Raw genomic sequence first — 22,307 nt, forward strand, 5'->3', positions numbered from 1 at the left:
TTAAATACCATTTCAGACATAGGTTATAGGGGCCGATTACTTGTTTTTATATTTGGCAGCTTAGGACACACACACGAGCTGGTTGTAAGAGGGCTTCAATAACTTGGGATTCCCAGAAAGAGGGCTAAATGGCTAGCAAAGTACTGTGCTTTGTTCTCTTTTTCTATCATAGGCAGCCGACATATATGGCAAAGACGCTGTCATTTATACCCATACCAACTAAGCAATATGCTCAATATAGTGAAGACCTATTGCATGCCACTGGTTCATGATTTTGTACATGTATTTAACAGCATCTATAATGTTTATGTCCCTTTAAATAAAATTTTAATGTGTGTGTGTGTGTGTGTGTGTGTGTGTGTGTGTGTGTGTGTGTGTGTGTGTGTGTGTGTGTGTGTGTGTGTGTGTGTGTGTGTGTGTGAGAGAGTTTCTCACATTCTGAGAGTCCGGATTCGCCCCAAACTCCACCAGGACTTTGGCCATCTCAACATCTTTCTGTCTGCAGCAGATGTGAAGTGCCGTGTCGCCATTCGCCTGGAAACATAACTCAACCATCAGAATGCAAACCAGATACAGGTGCATCTCAATAAATTTGAATGTTGTGGAAAAGTTATTTCAGAAAATTGTGAAAATTGTGTATTAAATATATTCATTGCACACAGACTGAAGTTGTTTAAGTCTTTGGTTCTTTTAATTGTGATGATTTTGACTCACATTTAACAAAAACCCACCAATTCAATATCTCATCTAATTAGAATATGGTGACATGCCAATCAGCTAATCAACTCAAAACACCTGCAAAGGTTTCCTGAGCCTTCAAAATGGTTTCTCAGTTTGGTTCACTAGGCTACACAATCATGGGGAAGACTGCTGATCTGACAGTTGTATAGAAGACAATCATTTAAAACCCTTCACAAGGACGGTAACCCACAAACATTCATTGCCAAAGAAGCTGGCTGTTCAAAGAGTGCTGTATCCAAGAATGTTAACAGAAAGTTGAGTGGAAGGAAAAAATGTGGAAAAAAAAGATGCACAATCAACCGAGAGAAACACAGCCTTATGAGGGCTGTCACGCTAAATTGATTCAAGAATTTGAGTGAACTTCACAAGCAATGGACTGAGGCTGGGGCTAAGGCATCAAGAGCCACCACACACAGACGTGTCAAGGAATTTGCTAAATCACAGACAACGTCAAAGACATCTTACCTGGGATTTGAAAACTTAAAAACCCCCGTCCTTTCAGTTTGTGTTTGTTGGAGATTGAACATCAATCCCTGTGTTTCCTGTCTGCCAAGTATTACTTCATGGATATTTTGGATTAAAAGACTGTTGTTGTACTCCTGTTCTCCTCATTCTTCACCATAGGGAAGTGTGACAGAATCTCTGAACGAAACAGTTTATTGCGTGTTTCCCCTGTTTGGTTTCTGTTTTTCTCCCAGTGTTTTTCTTTCCGTTGTGTCCTACGGACCCCCTCCTTCCCCCTGAATACATCATCCTCCTGCTGGAGCAGTGAAAAAAATCGCTCGAGGGTCATACCAGACTATTTCTGGCTATTGCCCATCTCACCAACTATCCAGACGACACAGAGCACCGTCGTCTAAAGATGGTCCTTGAGCGGAATTCAACACATTTGCGGAGTAGACACTGGCGAGAAATGGATCTCCATTCCTCGCCGGTTCCCAGGAGTTAATCGCCAATGCCACTCCCCACCCCAAATCCCAGCCCACCATCTCCCTGATGCACAGAGTGCATGCCACAGCACACCGCTGATGGAGAGCCAGAGCCCACCACGACCGACGAGCCATCACTAGAGAGAGTGACATTGCTGAGGATTGCCGCAGAGCCGGAAGCCTTGGTATCAGTCAAGGTTTGTGAGCCGGCAACACTGCCTGCCACTAGGGAGAAAGCCACTGAGAGTGCCAAGAGGAGTTCCGACCCTGCACTGTGTCTGAGCTGAGTATGGTAGGGCGAAAGTGCCAAAACAAGGAGGGGAATCTCATAGACTAAGAGTCTGATCTGGAGATCGAATTGCCCACTCTCCGTTCTCTGTTGTCTCCGCTGGTTCTTTCCAGCCCTCCAGTGCCTGCTCCCACCCACTCCAGCATCCTCCACCCCTGTCATCTGGTAGCCCCTCTGTTCGCCCTCAGACCACCATCTAGTGGTGCGAGCTCTGCGAGACTGCCATCCTCCAGCATCACTGTGGCTGGAGTCTCCCATGACTCCACCTCCGAGGCCTGGACTCCGCCTCGGCCTGTTGACCTATCGGCTCCACCATGACTGCTACCCTCAAAATTGAACTTAAGTACTGTACTCAAGTAAATGTACTCTGTTACTGTCCGGCTCTGGCTGATAGTTCATGTCCTCTTGCATAGGCCCTTTCTACACAAAAAGTGTCTTAGAAAATTTAAATCAATATATTGCTTTCCATGAGTGAGTAAAGAAGCTGATTTTCACATAATTTAGAAAGACAAATTCTAGGCTACAAGCTCCAGTTCTCAAAAGTCCCGGGAACCAATATTTGTATGTATGTGTTTTATTGCCTTATTCAAGTGATTTAACATTTTTAGTTTTTCACTAACCACTCATAAACATTGTTTTCTCAAAAACACAATCATGTAAATACATGCTGCTCTCATATTAGTATAGCCCAATTTTTGCTGATTACAGTGAGACTAGACTTTAGCCATTTAGATGTTTATAATCAACTGAAAAAAACACAAATATCAGGGCATCACAAATCTTCTCCAGGCCCCCAAAACCCCATTAGACCCTAGATGGTTAACTAGTCATTTCATGAACCTGTGTTCCCCTTTTTGCAAATTTTTCTCATTCCTCCCCTATATCCTGTGTTTAAAAGCCCCAGCCCTTTCAGTTTGTGTTTGTTGGATTGAAAATCAGTCAACCCCAGTGTTTCCTGTCTTCCCATCTGCCAAGTTTTATTTCCTGGATATTTTGGATTAAAAGACTATTGTTGTTCATGACCTCCTGTTCTCCTTGTTACTCGCCATGGGGAAGTGTGACTGCGTGTGTGTGCTTATTTGTTCACTACTGACTGCTGTGTGTGTGCACTTGGATGGAATAAATGCAGAGCACAAATAGAGTATAGGACACCATACTTGACCACATGTCACATCACCAATTTGAACCATTTTCCATGTAAACTGAATTTTAATAAACTTTTAAATGGCTTAAAAGATCTAAACAAAGAAAAAGTGAAATGACCTATTTAAGGACTAAAGAGCTTTGTTTTGAGTAATAGATGAGTGTTAATTCTAAATGTCCACTTAAAACCAGCTAAATCTTTGCATTCAGAGCTTTTTATCTCATTATTCCTTATGCCAACTGAGAAGGTTGTTTGCTAACTTCATAAATGGAATTTGGAAATAATTTGAAAAGGTGTTTTGCATTACGGTTACTTATTTGACTTAAATAGCAAAAAAAAAAACTTGCTCACATGATTGCATCCTTGTTTACATCCTAATAATCAGAGGTGGAAAGAGTACAAAAATATTCTACTCAAGTAAAAGTACCATTACATTAATGAAATTTTACTTAAGTACAAGTAAAAGTACCAGTCTAAAAATCAACTCAAGTAAAAGTAAAAAGTAACTCATTTAAAATTTACTCAGAGTAAAAATTACTTAGTTACATTTTAACAGTGGGAGGGAGTCAAAATGGGACAGGCCAAGGGTGTCAAACTCAGTTCCTGGAGGGCCACAGTCCTGCACAGTTTAGATATAACCCTAATTAAACACACCTGATCCAGCTAATCTAATCATTTAGGTTTATTTGAAAACTACATGATATGTGTGCTGGAGCAGGGTTAGAACTAAACTCTGCAGGGCTATCGCCCTCCAGGAACTGAGTTTGACACCCCTGGGATAGGTCTATTAATCTCAAACTAGTTGTTTTTAATTAAAGGAATCAGTTATTTAGAATAATAAAACATTTGGGCTGTTACCAGGCAAATCAGTATCAACAAACTCATATTTTAATGCAGAGGAAATGCAGAAGATTCATTGGAAGTGGCATTTAGATGTATTACACTGTTTAGTGCAGGACAAGAATGCATTTAACCTGCAGTTACAAATGCATGAATAATGTTTTGATATACAAGACATAAAATGTTGAATACTCATTTGAAATTTTAAGAAATTAATTATTTAAAAAAATTAAAAGATACTTTAAATGTGAAATTAAAATGGCCAGTATGTGTCAGCAAGTCATTGTTAATAAGTGAGTCATTGCGATTGAACCGAATCATTTAAACGGTTGATTCATTCAGAAACGAAACACTGTCACGTTGCTCAGAGACGCAAAACTGTGCTTTGGTGGCTGTGTTTGGAATTATTTTCTGTTGTAGAAATAGAGCTAAAAAAGGCAATATGGTGTCTAAAACGGAAGTCTCTTAATTAACTTGTTTACTGAACTGTTATATATATATATGTATGTATGTATGTATATATTCATGATGATTTTTGGAGGAAAAGATGGCCTTCTTTGTGTGAATTTGATTTAATATATGAAATTATATAAATATGTGAATTTTCTGCCCCTATATCTTCAATTTTGTGATCATTCTAAATGCATTTTAAGAGACTGAATCACACAGTGAAAGAACGCACTATAAATGCGCGTGCACATCATTAAAACAAAAATTATGATATTATCACAGACGATATATATAGCACACTCCTCACCACTGTCTTTTTGGCTAATTTGTGTAAAACCTCTTGCTAAAATGTCAAAGCTTCATTTTAACCACCAATGCAACGATGCAATTATTTAGCTTACCTCTACATTCTTGCGAAGAGTGGATGTCTCGTCGAGATTTTATAAGCTGCTAGTTTGGTCTTCCTAGGCAAGTACAGCTTACACTGCATAATAGAGCATACATATGGCCAGGGGTTCAATTCATTTCCTTCGAGTTCAACTTCAGAATATGACGGGGTTTCGTTTTCAGCGGTGTCTGCACCACTAACGCCTGTTTTGTCCGTCTGCATCTTTCTTGTGATTTTAGCGCCAGTTTGCCCTCCTGCCCATTATTTACTGCCGTAGTTTCCAGGGAGCGATTTTTTTTTTTTTTTACTCAGTAATTAATGTGTTTTAAAATGTAGCGAAGTACAATACTTTAAACAAAATATACTTAAGTAAAAGTAAAATTACAGATTTAAAAAATTACTTTAAAAAGTATTAGTACACAAAAAAGCTACTCAATTACAGTAACGCGAGTAAATGTAATTCGTTACTTTCCACCTCTGCTAATAATGATTGCATCCTAATAATGCATTTAAAGCCAACTACCTCACTTTATGACGTTCTCCCGTCGCGATTGTTTAAAGAGGTTGTAGACACTATTGGTCCTAATATACTTCTGATTATCAATAGTAGTTTATATCATGGAACTGTACCTTCAGGGTTTAAGCATGCTGTTATTGAGCCGGTATTAAAAAAACATAACTTGGATCCACATGAGTTAAAAAATTTCAGACCTATTTCGAAATTGCCTTTTATGAATAAGATTTTAGAGAAAGTTGTCCATAATCTTGATTGTAAATAACATAATGTATATTTTTCAGTCTGGATTTGAGACCAAACATAGCACAGAATCAGCACTATTGAAGGTTACAAACAATATTTTGTTAAGTATTGACTCTGGGAAAAGTGTTGCCTTAATGATGCTAGATTTAAGTGCAGCCTTTGATACTTTAGATCACGCAGTTTTAATAGACCGCCTTAGAGATTATGTAGGGATCAATGGTGTAGCCCTTAAGTGGCTTTCCTCTTATTTGCATGACAGGACATGCTCTGTTAAAATTGGAAATTATGTCTCTGCATCTGCTCCTATTTCTTGGGGGGTTCCTCAGGGATCAATCCTTGGTCCGACTCTGTTTTCTCTGTATATGTTACCCCTGGGGTCTATTTTTAAGCTGCATAATATTAACTATCACTTGTATGCTGATGATTTACAATTGTACCTTCCTTTGGAGTGTGACGGTTGTGCATCTTTTACTAATCTTTATAAGTGCTTGACTGAGGTAAAGGGATGGCTAGCTAATAATTTTTTACAATTAAATGAGGATAAGACTGAGTTTATTATGTTTGGGAACAAGGAGTTTGGGAATGCTCTGGCTGGAAATAATAGACTACTGTCCAACAATATGCAAAGTTATGTAAAGAACCTTGGAGTATTTTTCGATTCGGAACTGCGCTTTGATCATCAAGTTAATAGCGTTGTGAAATCATCTTTCTTTCATTTAAGAAAATTGTCTAAATTGAAACCAATTCTTTCGTACAAGGACTTGGAGATCGTTGTGCATGCCTTTAATTCAACCCGGCTGGATTATTGTAATGCTCTTTATCTGGGCATAAGTGAATCACTGGTTGCTCGTCTTCAGTGTGTCCAGAATGCTGCAGTGAGATTTTTAACAAATACCAGAAAACGGTATCACATAACACCTTTATTGATATCCCTTCACTGGCTACCTGTTAGATACAGAATACAATATAAGGTGTTGATGTTTGTTTTTAAAGCGCTACATGATCAAGCTCCTGAGTACATAAAAGACATGTTAATTCCTTATCAGTCTCAACGTCACCTTCGCTCCTCTCGGAATATGCTCCTAACCGTCCCACGGTCTCGCTTGAGGCGTAGTGGAGACCGCGCTTTTTCTGTGGCGGCTCCTGCACTTTGGAATGAGTTGCCACTATCCCTAAAAATCTCATCAGGCATGGATATTTTTAAAAAGGAATTGAAGACTTATTTATTTAATCAAGCCTTTGGTGTTTGATTAGGTCTGAGAACTGTGAGTGATTTGCTGTTCGATTTTCTTGTGTCTTGTTTTTAATGTAACTTAATGTTTATATATTTTTTAGAGTTAGTGATCAGCCTACTTATGGACAGCACTTTGGTCCATTCTAATGGTTTTGAAAGTGCTTTATAAATAAAAGTTGAGTTGAGTTGAGTTGAGAGTTGGTTGGAATGTCATGTGACGCTTACCGCCTTCACGGCTCTGAGCTGTGGCTCTGATTGGTTGGAGAGGAGTTCTCGAACAATCAAAACATTCCCCGCTTCAACAGCCAGCAGCAGTGGAAGGCAGCCGTCCTGGACAGAGAGGAGAACGACAAGGAACATTTGATCTCGTAGTGAAGAAGATCTAGTACTTACTCATATTGGTGTTTCTTCTAGCTATATCCAATGATTAGAATATACTGCATAAATAAATAAATAAATGTAATTAAATTTCTAAAAAATTTTTTTTTTATAATTTCCAATATATGTATATTATGCCAAAAGAAAAATAGAAAGAAATAATCTTTATATATATATATATATATATATATATATAAAGGGGAAGTCGTGGGCCTAATGGTTAGAGAGTCGGACTCCCAATCGAAAGGTTGTGAGTTCGAGTCCCGGGCCGGCAGGAATTGTGGGTGGGGGGAGTGCATGTACAGTTCTCTCTCCACCTTCAATACCACGACTTAGGTGCCCTTGAGCAAGGCATCGAACCCCCAACTGCTCCCCGGGCGCCGCAGCATAAATGGCTGCCCACTGCTCCGGGTGTGTGCTCACAGTGTGTGTGTGTGTGTTCACTGCTCTGTGTGTGTGCACTTCGGATGGGTTAAATGCAGAGCACAAATTCTGAGTATGGGTCACCATACTTGGCTGAATGTCACTTCACAAATATATATATATATATATATATATAAAAAGAAAAAGAAAACTACAAAATTTATATTATTTTATTTTTATTATTTTTGATAGATTTTGTATTTCTGATATTATTGTTCCATATTATATTATGTTTAAGGTCTATTTGTTTATTTTAATTATCTAATTCTCCTTATTTTGATTAAATCCAGCGTTTATCTTCGTCTGTCATATGCTGTAGTTTATCTTTCCTGTGTTTTAGTGAGTTTGTGAATGGTGAGCTTACTATTAAGTTAGCTGCAGTCTCAACTTTATAATTTCTTATTACAGTGCATTATGTATTGTAGTTTTGAGGTTATTATTTTGAGGAAATGAACACAGTTCTATTTCCTTCATGAAAGGCTGACTCCATCCTGTTCTGCTGTTCTGCTGTAAGAGTGACTCTGTGGAGAGCCTAATAAAAAAAGCTGCTCTGTTTGACTCAACGATTTTGGTTTCCTCCTCATTTACCCCTCACCTAAACAACGCAGAGACATCTGGGGGGACACAAACGAAGAGGGTTACATATACATATATATATACATATACATATATATATACATATACATATATATATATATATGTGTGTGTGTGCGTGTGTGTGTGTGTGTGTGTGTGTGTATTTATATGTTAGAGTAGAAATAGAATAGAGAGTGTTAGATTTAGAGGGTCAAGTGTAGATGGATGAGATGTGTCTTCAGCCATTTCTTGAAGATGGTTAAAGACTCAGGTGCTCCGATCAAGTTGGGCAGGTCAATCCACCAGCAGGATTTTGTGCCTCTTTGGGATGGCACTACAATGCACCGTTCACTTGCAAGCTTCTGAAGGGCATATTTTTCTCATATATGAATCAATAAGGGAGATCAGTGCTTTTGTACCTTGTCTGGTGTAAGACGGGCATCTTTGCTGCTGAACTGGAGCAGCGTTTGCGTGACTCTGAGACCTCCGGTCGGTCGAGACACTGCATAGTGCAGGGGCAACTGATCATTGGGCTAAACATGAATGGGAATTCAATTAAATCAGTGTGAGAATTAAATACTATATATATATATTAAAAAAATGTGTGATGTGTTTTTGGTATTCTTTGACACACATTGAGTACAATGTTAACCTCACGATATTCAAACAAAAATGTTTTAACTATTGTAAATGTTTTTCTACATTTCAAACAACATGTTTTTCTACATTTCAAACAACTGGACAATTGTTATTCATTCTTGGGAAATTTATTTAGTAAGATAAACTCAAGTGGTAAATTCTTAGGAAATGTTTCTCAATTGAAGACTGTTTACATAACTGAACAGTCATTCCCATTTCCTGTACAAAAAGGAAATGTTTTTTGAGACCTATGATATTGGTCATGGTCATGCATTCAGAGGTCCGTGAATAATCACATTGAAAGACTGTTTAACCATAATATAATGTGATTTAAATTATTAAAAATGTGCAACCGTAAGAAATGTGTGCCTAAAGGCCACGAAACAGATATTTGACTGACTTTAAGTTAAATGTTTAATTCAATTAAATAATCTATGCATGTAAAAATGTAACTATTTGAAACATTTGTTCCAGTTTGTTTGTTTTTTTCACCACACAAAAACACATCTCAATATGAGCTGAATGTGATTGAGTGAAAATAAAAGTAAACTGAACATCTTACCCCCGCTGGTAAATTGGGATCAGTTTTTCTCGCCAGTAGTTTGACGATCTCTTCTTTGGAGTGAGCTGCAGCGATGTGTAATGTTGATCTACCATCCTGATAAATAAAAACATTATACATTCATACATTACATATTATTAAACACAAGAGTGTAACTTTTTTAGTGTGAGTATTCATTATTTGTATTCTGTGCTTAAAATATCTGTAAGGATGTATTCCTTTGAAAGTTACTTCGGTTTTTCTTAGGTTTAATGCACATTTTAATACAAAATAGGTATAATATGTATCTAATATACACTATTGGTCAAATGTTTGGGACCAGTACGATTTTTTATTTTTTTCCCTCCACATTAAACATTTTTTTAACACAAATGTGAAGCAGCACAACTGTTTTCAACAACGATAATAATCAGAAATGTTAGAATGTTAGCAAATCAGAATATTAGAATGATTTCCGAAGGATTATGTGACACTAAAGACTGGAGTAATGATGCTGAAATTTCAGATTTGATCACAGGAATAAATTAAATTTTACAATATTTTTTTATTTAATTGTAAATAATATTTCACAATTTTTACTATATTTTTGATGAAAAAAATGCTTATGGATGACATTTTTGTCCTGTGCCCTATTGACCTCATTGTCTGTAACCAAAAGAGTTTGTGTCTCAGACTGTCAAGGGTAAAACTATAATGCTTGTAGAGGTTAACCAAGTTTAGAGTTACTGACACAAATTGACTCCAATGGTTCAGTGAATCAGCTTTACACACATGCACAGCTGGACAGACATTCCAGCGGGATAGCCAAGTGTTACTGAATGACCACAGATCTTGTAAGTTTGTGAGCAAATGGAAAAAGGATGCCTGCAGTCGCCAATTCATTTAAATGCACAAAATAGCAGGCTACTACTGAAAATATAGTTTGCACCCACATTCCCACAGCATTAATGTTGATTCTCTGAAGCAGGCAGTTGGTGAATTAAAATTTGTTGTAAGTAATTTTTGGTATTGGAAATGTCTATGCCATCCTGTCAAGAGAGAAATGTTAACTAATTTGAGCCATTTACAGTAGGGAACATGCTAATGCTACTGTAACTATAGTGTGGTGAATCAATAGAAAACAATAGAAACATAACCATTAGCACTATTCTAGATGGCCATAATTAGTCTGAAACATTATAATCACCAGGAATTTCCAGGAGAGTTTCCATGGTAAGTGTATTGATGATGTAACAGTCACAAAGACCATCACTGTCCTGGCCAACCAGAAGCTGTGGATGACAGGGGACGTCTACAGACTCCTGAAGATGCGGAACGCTGTCTTCAGACCTGGAGATGAGGTGGGCCTGAGGACAGCTAGGATCAACCTATACTGTGCCATCAGAGAGGCTAAGAGACAGTACTCCAGGAGGATAGGCCATTGATTCAGTGACAGCCGAGACACTCTGTGGCAGGTGATAGAGACCATTACAGACTACAAGCCCCCACCGCGGACCTGTGACAGCACCATCTCCCTGCTGAATGAACTGAATGCCTTCTTCGCTCGCTTGGAGGAACAAAACAGCACCACTGCACAAAAGACTCTACCTCCTCCCAGTGACCAGGTGATGATGCTGTCCCCAGACAGCATGAAAGTGATGTGACATGCAACCAAGTATGGTGACTATAACTCAGAATTCATGCTCTGCATTTAACCCATACAAAGTGCACACACACAGCAGTGAACACACACACCATGAACACACACCCGGAGCAGTGGGCAGCCATTTATGCTGCAGTGCCCGGGGATCAGTTGGGGGTTTGGTGCCTTGCTCAAGGGCACCTACAACGTGGTATTGCAGACCCAAGACTTGAACCCACAACCTTAGGATTAGTAGTCATACTCTCTAACCACTAGGCCATGACTTCCCCTCAGATCCCTCAGCAGGATTCAACACACACAAAGCTTCAGGCACTGACAACATTCCTAGGCATGTATTTTACCCTGAACTCAAGTCAGACTGTTGTCCCCACATGCTTCAAAGCTACCACCATCATTCTAGTCCCGAAGAAGCCTTCTCCATCTTGCTTCAATGACTACCGTCCAGTTGCACTTACTCCTATTTGCATGAAGTGCTGTTCACAGACTTCAGTTCAGCATTCAACATCCCTCAACAGCTCATTCACAAACTGGTCCAGCTGGGGCTCAGCACTTCGTTGTGCAATTTGCTGTCGGACTTTCTGAATGGAAGACCTCAGGCAGTACGGGTCGGCAGCAACACATCCATCACCATCACACTGAACACATGCCCCTCCCCCCCCAAAGGATGTGTGCTGACCCCCGCCCCTTCACTCTGCTGACACATGACTGTTGTCACACAACTCCAACCTCTTCATTAAACGTGTGGATGACACAACTGTAGTGGACTCTCCTGGACTGACAACACTGCAGCACTGGCCAAGAAAGCACAGTGTCTCTATTTCCTAAGCTATCTGAGAAGAGGCCCCATCATGTGCACCTTCTACAGAGGCACCACCAAGAGCATTCTGACGAGCTGTATCACTGTATGGTATGGTGCCTGCAATGCGTCCTGTCGGAAAACCCTTTAATGTATAGTGAGTGCAGATGAGAAGATCATTGGTGTCTCTCTCCCCTCCCTCCAGGACATTTATGGAACCTGTCTCACCCGCAAAGCCCTCTGCATCGCAGGTGATCCTACCCACCCATAACAAAGTTTCTTCAGTCTACTGCAATTAGGGAGGAGACTGCAGCGTCTCCAGGCCAGGACCAGCAGACTGAAGGACAGATTCATTCATCAGGATGTCCGGAAACTAAACTCCCTCCCGACCTTGCCCCCCTCCCCTCTTTTACCCCAGGCACCAGTGAACTCTGAACCCCCTCCTCTCTTTTCCCCTCCCCCAGCCACCAGCTCCCACATCCCTAGGTCCTTCAACTCCCCCTCCCACTAACAAACTGTGACCTGCACCAGACACTTTGTGCAACATTGGTCTTCTCACTATCTCATTCAGATATCTCTTCAGACAGTTTAATAAAGAACTGCTCTCTGAGCTATTTGTCACTTTAATCAGACTGAATAAGCTCCTTGCACTACAATAATTTTATCTGCACTTTATGTTTACTTCACTGGTTTGCACTCTATCTGCCATGTGCCTCGTGCTGCTTTATTTACCTTTTTTCCAAGTCCTTATTGTATATTTGTATAATTGTATTTTATATTTATTTTGTATCTATCTTAATTTTTATGTTCTACTGTTAGTGTTATCTGTATGCACCAAGGGTCTGAGAGTAACGCAATTTCAATTCTCTGTATGTATGCTGCGAGAATTGACAATAAAGCAGACTTGAGACTTGAAATATTTTGCACATTTTTTAAAAAAAATTGTAAAGAAACAAAGATTACTGAAATACATTTGCCAATTTTCTACACTGCATGTTCCCTTTGGATATGCAGAAATACAGCTTGTAAAAGGCACCACAGATGAAACAAGTAAAAACACCCAACAAGAATGAAACTAACCACAGAGTTCTCACTGTGACACTCACATTCACAGCACTGCAATACTTCACAGTAATATCTCACAGATTCTGCACTCTGATTTATCATCACTAAGACAGACATTCCTTCGTTACATTTTCTTCTGAACTGAAACGTTCTTATCTCATTAGGAAATTAGATTAATTAAAATGATACCAATTGTTTCTCCTAGACAGCAATGACTTGAATGACTTGATTAACTTGAACAAATGGAAACTTTGCTCAAGCTCTCTTCTTATAAAACGACCACAGGAACTGTGTCTCTTCAAGAGTTAAAAAAAAAATAGAAATGTCTCAAATTGTGATCTCAGTCAACCTTAAACATTTCTCATCAAATTCTTCCAAGGCCAAATGATCTAAGCTGCAAAGCACATGGGGTTTTAAAGAAATCACATAGCTTTTGCTTACAATAAGACAAGGAAATGTGCTAATAAAGGAACTAAGCAAATACACTGGTTTGGGATTGGAAAGTTTATTGATGTATTTTAAAATTAGTCTCTTCTGCTCACCCAGACTGCATTGTTTTGATCAAAAATAAAGTAAAAATAGTTACAGTACAGACCAAAGGTTTGGACACACCTTCTCATTCACAGAGTTTTCTTTATTTTCATGACTATGAAAATTGTAGATTCACACTGAAGGCATCAAAACTATGAATTAACACATGTGGAATTATATATGGAATTATATACATAACAAAAAAATGTGAAACAACTGAAAATATGTCATATTCTAGGTTCTTCAAAGTAGCCACCTTTTGCTTTGATTACTGCTTTGCACACTCTTGGCATTCTCTTGATGAGCTTCAAGAGGTAGTCACCTGAAATGGTCTTCCAACAGTCTTGAAGGAGTTCCCCGAGAGATGCTTAGCACTTGTTGGCCCTTTTGCCTTCTGTCTGTGGTCCAGCTCACTCCTAAACTATCTCGATTGGGTTCAGGTCCAGTGACTGTGGAGGCCAGGTCATCTGGCGCAGCACCCCATCACTCTCCTTCTTGGTCAAATAGCACTTGATGCCTTCAGTGTGACTCTACAATTTTCATAGTCATGAAAATAAAGAAAACTCTTTGAATGAGAAGGTGTGTCCAAGTTTTTGGTCTGTACTGTATATTTTGAAATATTATTATAATTTAAAATAGTTGTTTTATATGTAAATATGTTGTAAAATCTAACTTATTCCTCCAGTCTTCAGTGTCATATGATCCTTCTGAAATCATTCTAATATGCTGATTCGCTGCTCAAAAAACATTTCTGATTATCAACAATCCCACATAGCAAACGGACTTGGCCCACATGTGGCCTCAAGGTGGCACTGCTGGCCTTCTGTCGGCAATGGCATGTACCCCTTCAGCCAGAGCTGGGCCATGTGTGGCAATGACACGGCGGGGATCCGGAAAACAACATGAGGGCCGATTGTTGATGGGAGGAGTGTGGGGCCCAGATCAGTCAGGTGATTTGTGGCCCAAATCAGGCTAATATCTGGCAGCATATTATCTGACCCAGGATAAAAAAGATAAATACAATATTGCTTGATAGTGGTTAAATGTTCTCATACATTTTAATGAAGTGGATAGTATTGTTAAAATGTAATCTTTGAAATGGCAAGTCAAAACAGAATGAAACATTATCATTTAAAAAATTAAGCAAATCAGTCAAGTGACTTAAACTGCACTTAATTATAATTTTATTAAATTTTATATTATTATTCTTGGTACAAATATTCTTAAAATCCTTACATGAAAAGAGAGAAAGAGAGAGAGTTTTTAACCATTATCATGTAATATTTATTTGTTTTACTATGGGACACACACTGATCTATAATAGAGAGTGGGGGCACATCATTTTTGTGCTGTCATGCACATGCATTAAATAAAATGATTATGAAAGTATTTTATTTTTATTTAAATCTTGTATCCATGTGATGCTTGGTGTGAGGAACAGATCCAAATTCAAATTCAAATCGCATTCATTGGATAGTATTTTCAGCGTTTAACAAATTAAATTATTCCCTGCTCCTCACACTACTATTATATTCTGCCAGAGTGGACTGTAACTGCAGAGCATCGTCATTTGGACTACTGTGGTACTGCTCTTTGACACATCTGTAATAAATTCTTATGATTAAGTTACATGTCTATCTGTTACGTTTCTCTTATAGACTGTATACTTTATACACTCACTCTTTATGGGTTGATTTGTTCTTTATAAAAATAAATAGAAATACCAATGCAATACGTTTTTTATTGCACAGTTACATGATGTGTGGGTTTTAAGTCTGATTTTCTATTCAGTTTAATGTATTTTATTGGCATAGTTTGTGTCTACATAGTTTTTAGCACACCTTAAGGAAATGGAGCCTCATTACCGCCGCTGTTTAAAAGCCCAAAGCGTCTCTCCTCAGGAGATCGGTCTCTTCCCTGTGCATGCACACTGGTGTCCTCGTGGGTCCAGGAAGGGTGCGTTGAGGGACTCCCACGCCACCAGAGATGTGAGCTGCCGGACCCGCGGTCCGGACGAGAACCGCACCCATTTAAACAGCCATCAGGCCAGGATGCCATGCCGTCTATGCCCATGCAGCACGACGAGGACACCAGATTCCCTGTTGTTTTGGACCCTTTTCCTCTTTGGCCACTTTTATCCCCTGTTTTACTTTATTTTCTGTTAATAAAAGCCTCCCAGAGGCCTGACGCCCACTGTCTGTCGTTTGCTCCTCCCATGACCATGTCTTTACTGTTGCTTTTGATCAATTTAATGCATCCTTGCTGAATAAAAATCGTCTCAGGTTACGAATGTAACCATGGTTCCCTGAGAGGGAACGAGACACTGCGTCCTTTGGGGACACTTTGGGGAACACCTCGTCGTGACCCGTGTCTGAAGTATACTTTGAAAAATGCCAACGTGTTGGCCGGCGACAGCCTCTGACGTCACTACCAGCGTGACTATAAATACGCGCCCGTAGGACCCGTCACTTATCTTCTTCGTGAAGCTTGTGTCCGAAGCATGGCAGGGGAGCTAGAGGACGCAGTGTCTCGTTCCCTCTCAGGGAACCATGGTTACATTCGTAACCTGAGACGTTCCCTGTCAAGGGAACTTCTAACTGCGTCCTCTAGGAGACACTTTGGGGAACAGTATACCCATGCCGCTATGCTAAGGGGAGTGCAGGCCAACTCTACCAATTCACTGGGAGTCGCCCCTGGGATGGTTAGACGGCTGTCCATGACATTATCCCTTATGGCCAAAGGCCTAAGTTACATACCCAACTTACCTGTAGGGCCTCGGCCCGGGGTAGAGCTGAAGGCTTGGAATCACAAAAGATTCCTTTAAAGGGATATGGCTAAGAACCTAGAATGTCTTCTACCAAGTCTTGCCTGTCACACAGGGGCTACCGCTAGCTTTCGCAAAGACTTGCCTTCCGTAACTACCACCTCCACCTTCCCATTGGACATCACTAAGCGGCCAGGAGACCCCTCAGGGTGACCTGGCCGGACATCCTGCCGGATGCGCCGAGCGGCCAGGCGGCCCCTCAGGGTGACCTGGCCGGACATCCATGAAATTCCCTGCAGTGCTGTGCCAGTTCTGACGATCAGCCAGGCTCCTTCGGAGGGGATGTGGGATGGACAACCACAGAGCACTTGTTTCCCACACGCGGGTCTCAACCTGCAGTGGGTGTCGCACCCCTTTTAAGCGTGATGTATTCTGGAGGGGCTTAGATGGCAAAGAGGGAGATTTAAGAGAAGATGTTTCCCCCACAGAGAGATAGCTAGCCAGCATCTCTTCTACAGGGGGCATCCTCTCATAGCCGTTTTCGTGCATGCCCTCGATATTAGCATAACTCGTATGCTGAAGCCGATGGATGCGAGAGGAAAACGGCCTCTTCCATTCCTTTTCGACTTCTGCATGTAAGTCAGGCAAGAATGGAAGGCTCACCTGGGCTGGAGGGCTATGGTCAGACAAATAACGCTCATCGAGGCACCTCGCAATGTCACAAAAAGCTTTTTTTTTTTTTTTGCCGTGGCGCGATCCATAACCTCTAACAGCTCCCCATACGCAGGGCAAGAGGATTGAGAACGCTCAGCCTCAGCTTCTTCGCCACTCTCAGACATCTCCTGCTCTTTCTGGGTAGAACCCAGCAGAGCACCAACTTCAGTATCAGAATGGGTTAATGACAACGCATCTTCCTCTTGAAGTTCACTCTCGTTTGCCGCCGGAGAGTGTGAAAGGAAAAGTCCCTCTCTACACTCCTCAGTGAGATCCACCTGTGATCCCCACGAGCTCATTCTCCTCCGTGCCTCGGCAACGGCGGGTCCTGAGCCGCGGGAACCAGATGGCTGTCCCTCTTTCCTCATAAAGAGAGACAAACAAGAGCGGAGCTTTTTCACAGAGAAACGCTCGCAGTGCGCGCAGATTGCCCCCTCAAGGACATCGCGCGCGTGCTCTTTGCCCAAACCAGAGACGCAAAGACTGTGTGTGTCATCAGGTGTCAAATAACGCTGACATGGATGCATACATTGTTTAAGCGTGCGATGTCCTTGAGGGGGCGATCTGCGTGCACTGCGAGCGTTTTTCTGTGAGAAAGCTCCGCTCTTGTTTGTCTCTCTTTTCGAGGAAAGAGGGACAGCCATCTGGATCCCGCGGCTCAGGACCCGCCGTTGCCGAGGCACGGAGGAGAATGAGCTCGTGGGGATCACAGGTGGATCTCGCTGAGGAGTGTAGAGAGGGACTTTCCCTTTCACACTCTCCGGCGGCGAACGAGAGTGAACTTCGGGAGGAAGATGCGTTATCATTAAACCATTCTGACACTGAAGTTAGTGCTCTGCTGGGTTCTACCCAGAAAGAGCAGGAGATGTCTGAGAGTGGCGAAGAAGCTGAGGCTGAGCCTTCTCAATCCTCCTGCCCTGCGTATGAGGAGCTGTTAGAGGTTATCGATCGCGCCACGGCAAAATTAGACTTGCCATGGAAGCGTGCCAGAAAGGTAACGTCACAAGGTCACCTCGATGAGCGTTATTTGTCTAACCATAGCCCTCCAGCCCAGGTAAGCCTTCCATTCTTGCCTGACTTGCATGCAGAAGTCGAAAAGGAATGGAAGAGGCCGTTTTCCTCTCGCATCCACCGGTTTCAGCATACGAGCTATGCTAATATCGAGGGCATGCACGAAAACGGCTATGAGAGGATGCCCCCTGTAGAAGAGACGCTGGCTAGCTATCTCTCTGTGGGGGAAACGTCCTCTCTTAAATCTCCCTCTTTGCCATCTAAGCCCCTCCAGGATACATCCCGCTTAAATGGCAGGTCATACGCGGCAGCAGGTCAGGCTGTGGATTCGTTGCACACGATGGCGGTGCTTCAGGCCTACCAGGCTGACCTGCTGAAGGACCTGGATACAAGCGAGGGCCTTTCACCTGACCAGGTAGCCGAGCTGCACCGCACCACAGACCTCTCTCTCCGGGCTACCAAGCAGGCCGCCTCCGCCATGGGCAGGTCTATGGCGGCCATGGTGGTAACGGAGAGACATCTGTGGGTGAACCTGGCAGACATGGGGAGGGAAGAAAGGGGGTTTCTTCTCGATGCGCCGGTCTCGCCTTCTGAGCTTTTCGGTACTTCCGTCGAGATGATGGTCGAAAAGTTCAGGGAAGCGAGGGCGCGCACAGCTGCTTTTAAATCCTTCATTCCACGAAGGTCCAGGTCCGAGCCCGAACAACAAAGGGGTCCTGGCCCATCTCGATCTGAGGATCGTAGACGGGCGCAGAAGGCTAGTATCGTGGCTCGCGCTCCTCCCCCGCCTAAGGGCAGGGGCAAGAGGAACCGCGGGTCACGGAGAGGTAAGCAGTGTCTGAGGGACGTGATTCAGACGAGGCAGCGTCCTCGCCCGGATCAGAGTGATAAACCGTAACCGCCTTACTGACGGTCCGGACCAGAAGGGAGCGCCCCGCAAGCGGGACTCCAGTACAGGAGGGTGGGTGAGTACGTAACCCTCGCTTTACCTGTTTATGGATGTTATGTTGCTGGTGGTTATATGTCTACTAACAAACTCTGTAAGTTTCCTTTACAGTGCTCTGGAAATAGCTAGGTGGCCAAGATCACAGGCTTTCTGTAGGCGGCCGCACCGCGTGGGTTCCCCCCCCGGGGCGCGACACCGACCGTGGAGTGAGACCCGCGCATGGTCCATCCCACACCCCCCTCCCGAGGAGCCTGGCTGATCATCAGAATTGGCACAGCACTGCAGGGAATTCCATGGATGTCCGGCCAGGTCACCCTGAGGGGCCGCCTGGCCGCTTGGCGCATCCGGGGAGGTGGTGGTTACGGAGTCCTCTGTATGTACTGCCTCAGGTGATGCTCCCCTCGCTTGAGGGTTGGAGCTCACCTCTCCCGTGCGATCCAGCGCCTCTGCGATGCTTGGGAACCTTTCTGTACACATGCTAAGCCTGTGTACTTTCTCAAAACCACATGGTGGTCAGTGTGCACGTGAACACTTTGCACACTGTCTGAAATCCACGTAAGTGGTAAGTGTGCACGCAAGACTTTGCGCACTTTCTAAAATCCTGTACGGTAGGGGTTACACACTCCGCTTCGTTCCCTTTCTTAAGATGATTAACCCTGGGTTCCATGGGCTTCATTCAACCGGTGTGTATTTGTTATACACCTCAAGCATCGCTTCCCTCAACATGAGGGGCTGGGTGGACTCTCACATATTGTGGTTATCAGGTAGTAGGCTTCATCAGGCCTCTCTGATGGTGAGCTCCCACATACTGTGGTTGCCAGGTAGTAGGCCTCACCAGGCCTCCCTGGAGATTTAGCTCCCACATACTGTGCGTTTCCACTAAATAGCATATTGTGGTTTTCAGATAGTAGGCTTCACCAGGTCTCTCTGAAGGCGAGCTCCCACATATTATGGTTGCCAGGTAGTAGGCCTCACCAGGCCTCCCTGGAGATTTAGCTCCCACATACTGTGCGTTTCCACTAAATAGCATATTGTGGTTTTCAGATAGTAGGCTTCACCAGGTCTCTCTGAAGGCGAGCTCCCACATATTGTGGTTGCCAGGTAGTAGGCCTCACCAGGCCTCCCTGGAGACGAGTTCCAAATTACTTTCAGTTTCCACTTGAGGTGTTTATCTGGTAACAGGTAGTAGGCCTCTCTAGGCCTCTCTGTAGGTGAACTCCCACATATTGTGGTTATCAGGTAGCAGGCTTCATAGGTCTCTCTGAATGTGAGCTCCCACATACTGTGGTTGTCAGGTAACCTTTCAGTACACACGCTAAGCCTGTGTACTTTCTCAAAACCACATGGTGGTCAGTGTGCACGTTAATGCTTTGCACACTGTCTGAAATCCACGCAAAGTGGTAAGTGTGCACGCAAGACTCTGCGCACTTTCTGAAATCCACGTAAAGTGGTAAGTGTGCACGCAAGATTCTGCGCACTTTCTAAAATCCTGTACGGTAAGGGTTACGCGATCCGCTTCGTTCCCTTTCTTGAGATGATTAGCCCCGGTGTTCCTTGGGCTTCATCCGTTGTGTACTTATTGTACACCTCAAGCCCCCTCAACATGGGGGGAGGGCTGTGTGGGCAATTCTTGCGGTAGTTTAGCAGCGCTCCCCTTTTCTGAAAGGTCACCTATGAGCATGCTGCTCGGAGCTCGGAGTCCTCCTCTCTTAGGAGGCTGATTCTCGGTTCTTTCAGAGCGCTCCAGTACTACATACTGTTTTGAGGCGCACTGTGAGAGCAGACATCCTGCTGAGGCAGGGGCTGAGGCTCGGGGAATGGCGCCTTCGCACCAAGGTGTTGAAGCAGAGTTGGAGAGGTTGGCCAGACTTGGGTGGATCGGTTTGCGGCTCGAGAGAGCATCGCACTATCCCCTCTGGCTTCCTCTGACTAATCCAGCTCCATTGGGGGCTGGACGCCATGGTACAGGCATGGCCGAGGCTTCATCTGTACGTTCCGTCCTCCAATTGCTCTGCTCCCGGGCCATTCCATCTACGAGCTGCTCTATCAGAGTTCCACGAGAGCCCCTCCTTAGAACAGTATTTGTAAATCCCTGTTATGGTAAGTGTGCACGTGAAGTCTTTGCATACTTTCTGAAATCAACACTGTGGTAAGTTCGCACGCTAGTACTCTGCGTTCTTTCAAAAATCCTATATGGTAAGGGCCTTGCACTGCTGCTTCGTGCCCTTTCTTGAGTCGGTTAAAGCCCCATTCATCTTGGGCACCACTCCACCTAGGTATCCTCTGATACCTATCTAGAACAGGGCGCCGCTACTAGAGTACTGTTGGGACGGCTCTTTCGGCAAGTTTTTGCGAAAGCTAGCAATAGCCCCTGTGTGACAGGCAAAGACTTGGTAGAGGAAAGTGCCAGGCTCTTAGCCATATCCCTTTAAAGGAATCTTTTGTGATTCCAAGCCTTCAGCTCTTCCCCGGGCCTGGGCCCTACAGGTAAGTTGGGTATGTAGCTTAGGCCTTTGGCCGTAAAGGATAATGTCATAGACAGCCGTCGAACCGTCCCAGGGGCGACTCCCGGTGAAGTGGTAGAGTTGGTACTTATGATTCTGGTCTGCACTCCCCTCAGCATGGCGGCGTGGGTATACTGTTCCCCATAGTGTCCCCTCAGAGGACGCAGTTCGAAGTTCCCTTGACAGGGAATGTCTCAGGTTACGAATGTAACCATGGTTCCCTGAGAGGGAACGAGACACTGCGTCCTCTAGCTCCCTGCCATGCTTCGGACGCAAGCTTCACGAAGAAGATAAGTGACGGGTCCTACAGGCGCGTATTTATAGTCGTGCTGGTAGTGACGTCAGAGGCTGTCGCCGGCCAACACGTTGGCGTTTTTCAAAGTATGCTTCAGACACGGGTCATGACGAGGTGTTCCGCATAGTGTCCCCTCAGAGGACGCAGTGTCTCGTTCCCTCTCAGGGAACCATGGTTACATTCGTAACCTGAGACGTTCTCTTTGATATTACAATTTATTGAAATTCACCTGTAGTTGCTGAAATTTTCCTCACCCTCAGGCCATCCAAGATGTAGATGAGTTTGTTTCTTCATCATATTTGAAGAAATGTAGTATTGCATCACTTGCTCATCAATGGATCCTCTGCAGTGAATGGGTGCCGCCAGACTGAGAGTCCAAACAGCGTATAAAAACATCTACAATAATCTACAAAAATCCAGTTCATTTATTAATGACTCGTGAAGCAAAAAGCTTCCAGCTAAATATGAGTCCATAATCCATAATAACACCTCCTCCAGTAAAAATAAAAGTTCATCTCCTGTTTTCTCTCACATCAAAATTCATCAAAATATTTGTTTAGAGCTCTTTTGGACTGCTTTCACTTGTAAACAGTGCTTGATCTGTACAAATTTGTCTCCTGATTCAGACAAGAGGAATTTTTCACTGGAGAAATCGATATGATAGATAGATGAGTCAAATTTTTGCC

General features: G+C 42.9%; 1 protein-coding gene across 1 annotated transcript in view; it reads right to left on the reverse strand.

The window, feature by feature from the left end:
* LOC132104838 (serine/threonine-protein phosphatase 6 regulatory ankyrin repeat subunit B-like) overlaps positions 1–22,307 on the reverse strand; it is an 86,722-nt gene that overhangs the window by 63,489 nt on the left and 926 nt on the right. The window contains exons 2-5 of the mRNA XM_059510369.1: positions 9,354–9,449; positions 8,572–8,685; positions 7,001–7,105; positions 436–534 (exon numbers count right to left, since the gene is read on the reverse strand). Of these exons, the coding sequence (XP_059366352.1) occupies positions 436–534; positions 7,001–7,105; positions 8,572–8,685; positions 9,354–9,449 (414 nt within the window). The remainder of the gene's footprint in view (positions 1–435; positions 535–7,000; positions 7,106–8,571; positions 8,686–9,353; positions 9,450–22,307) is intronic.

This window comes from Carassius carassius, chromosome 25 (assembly GCF_963082965.1).
Source record: "Carassius carassius chromosome 25, fCarCar2.1, whole genome shotgun sequence".
NCBI classification, from domain to species: Eukaryota; Metazoa; Chordata; class Actinopteri; order Cypriniformes; family Cyprinidae; genus Carassius; species Carassius carassius.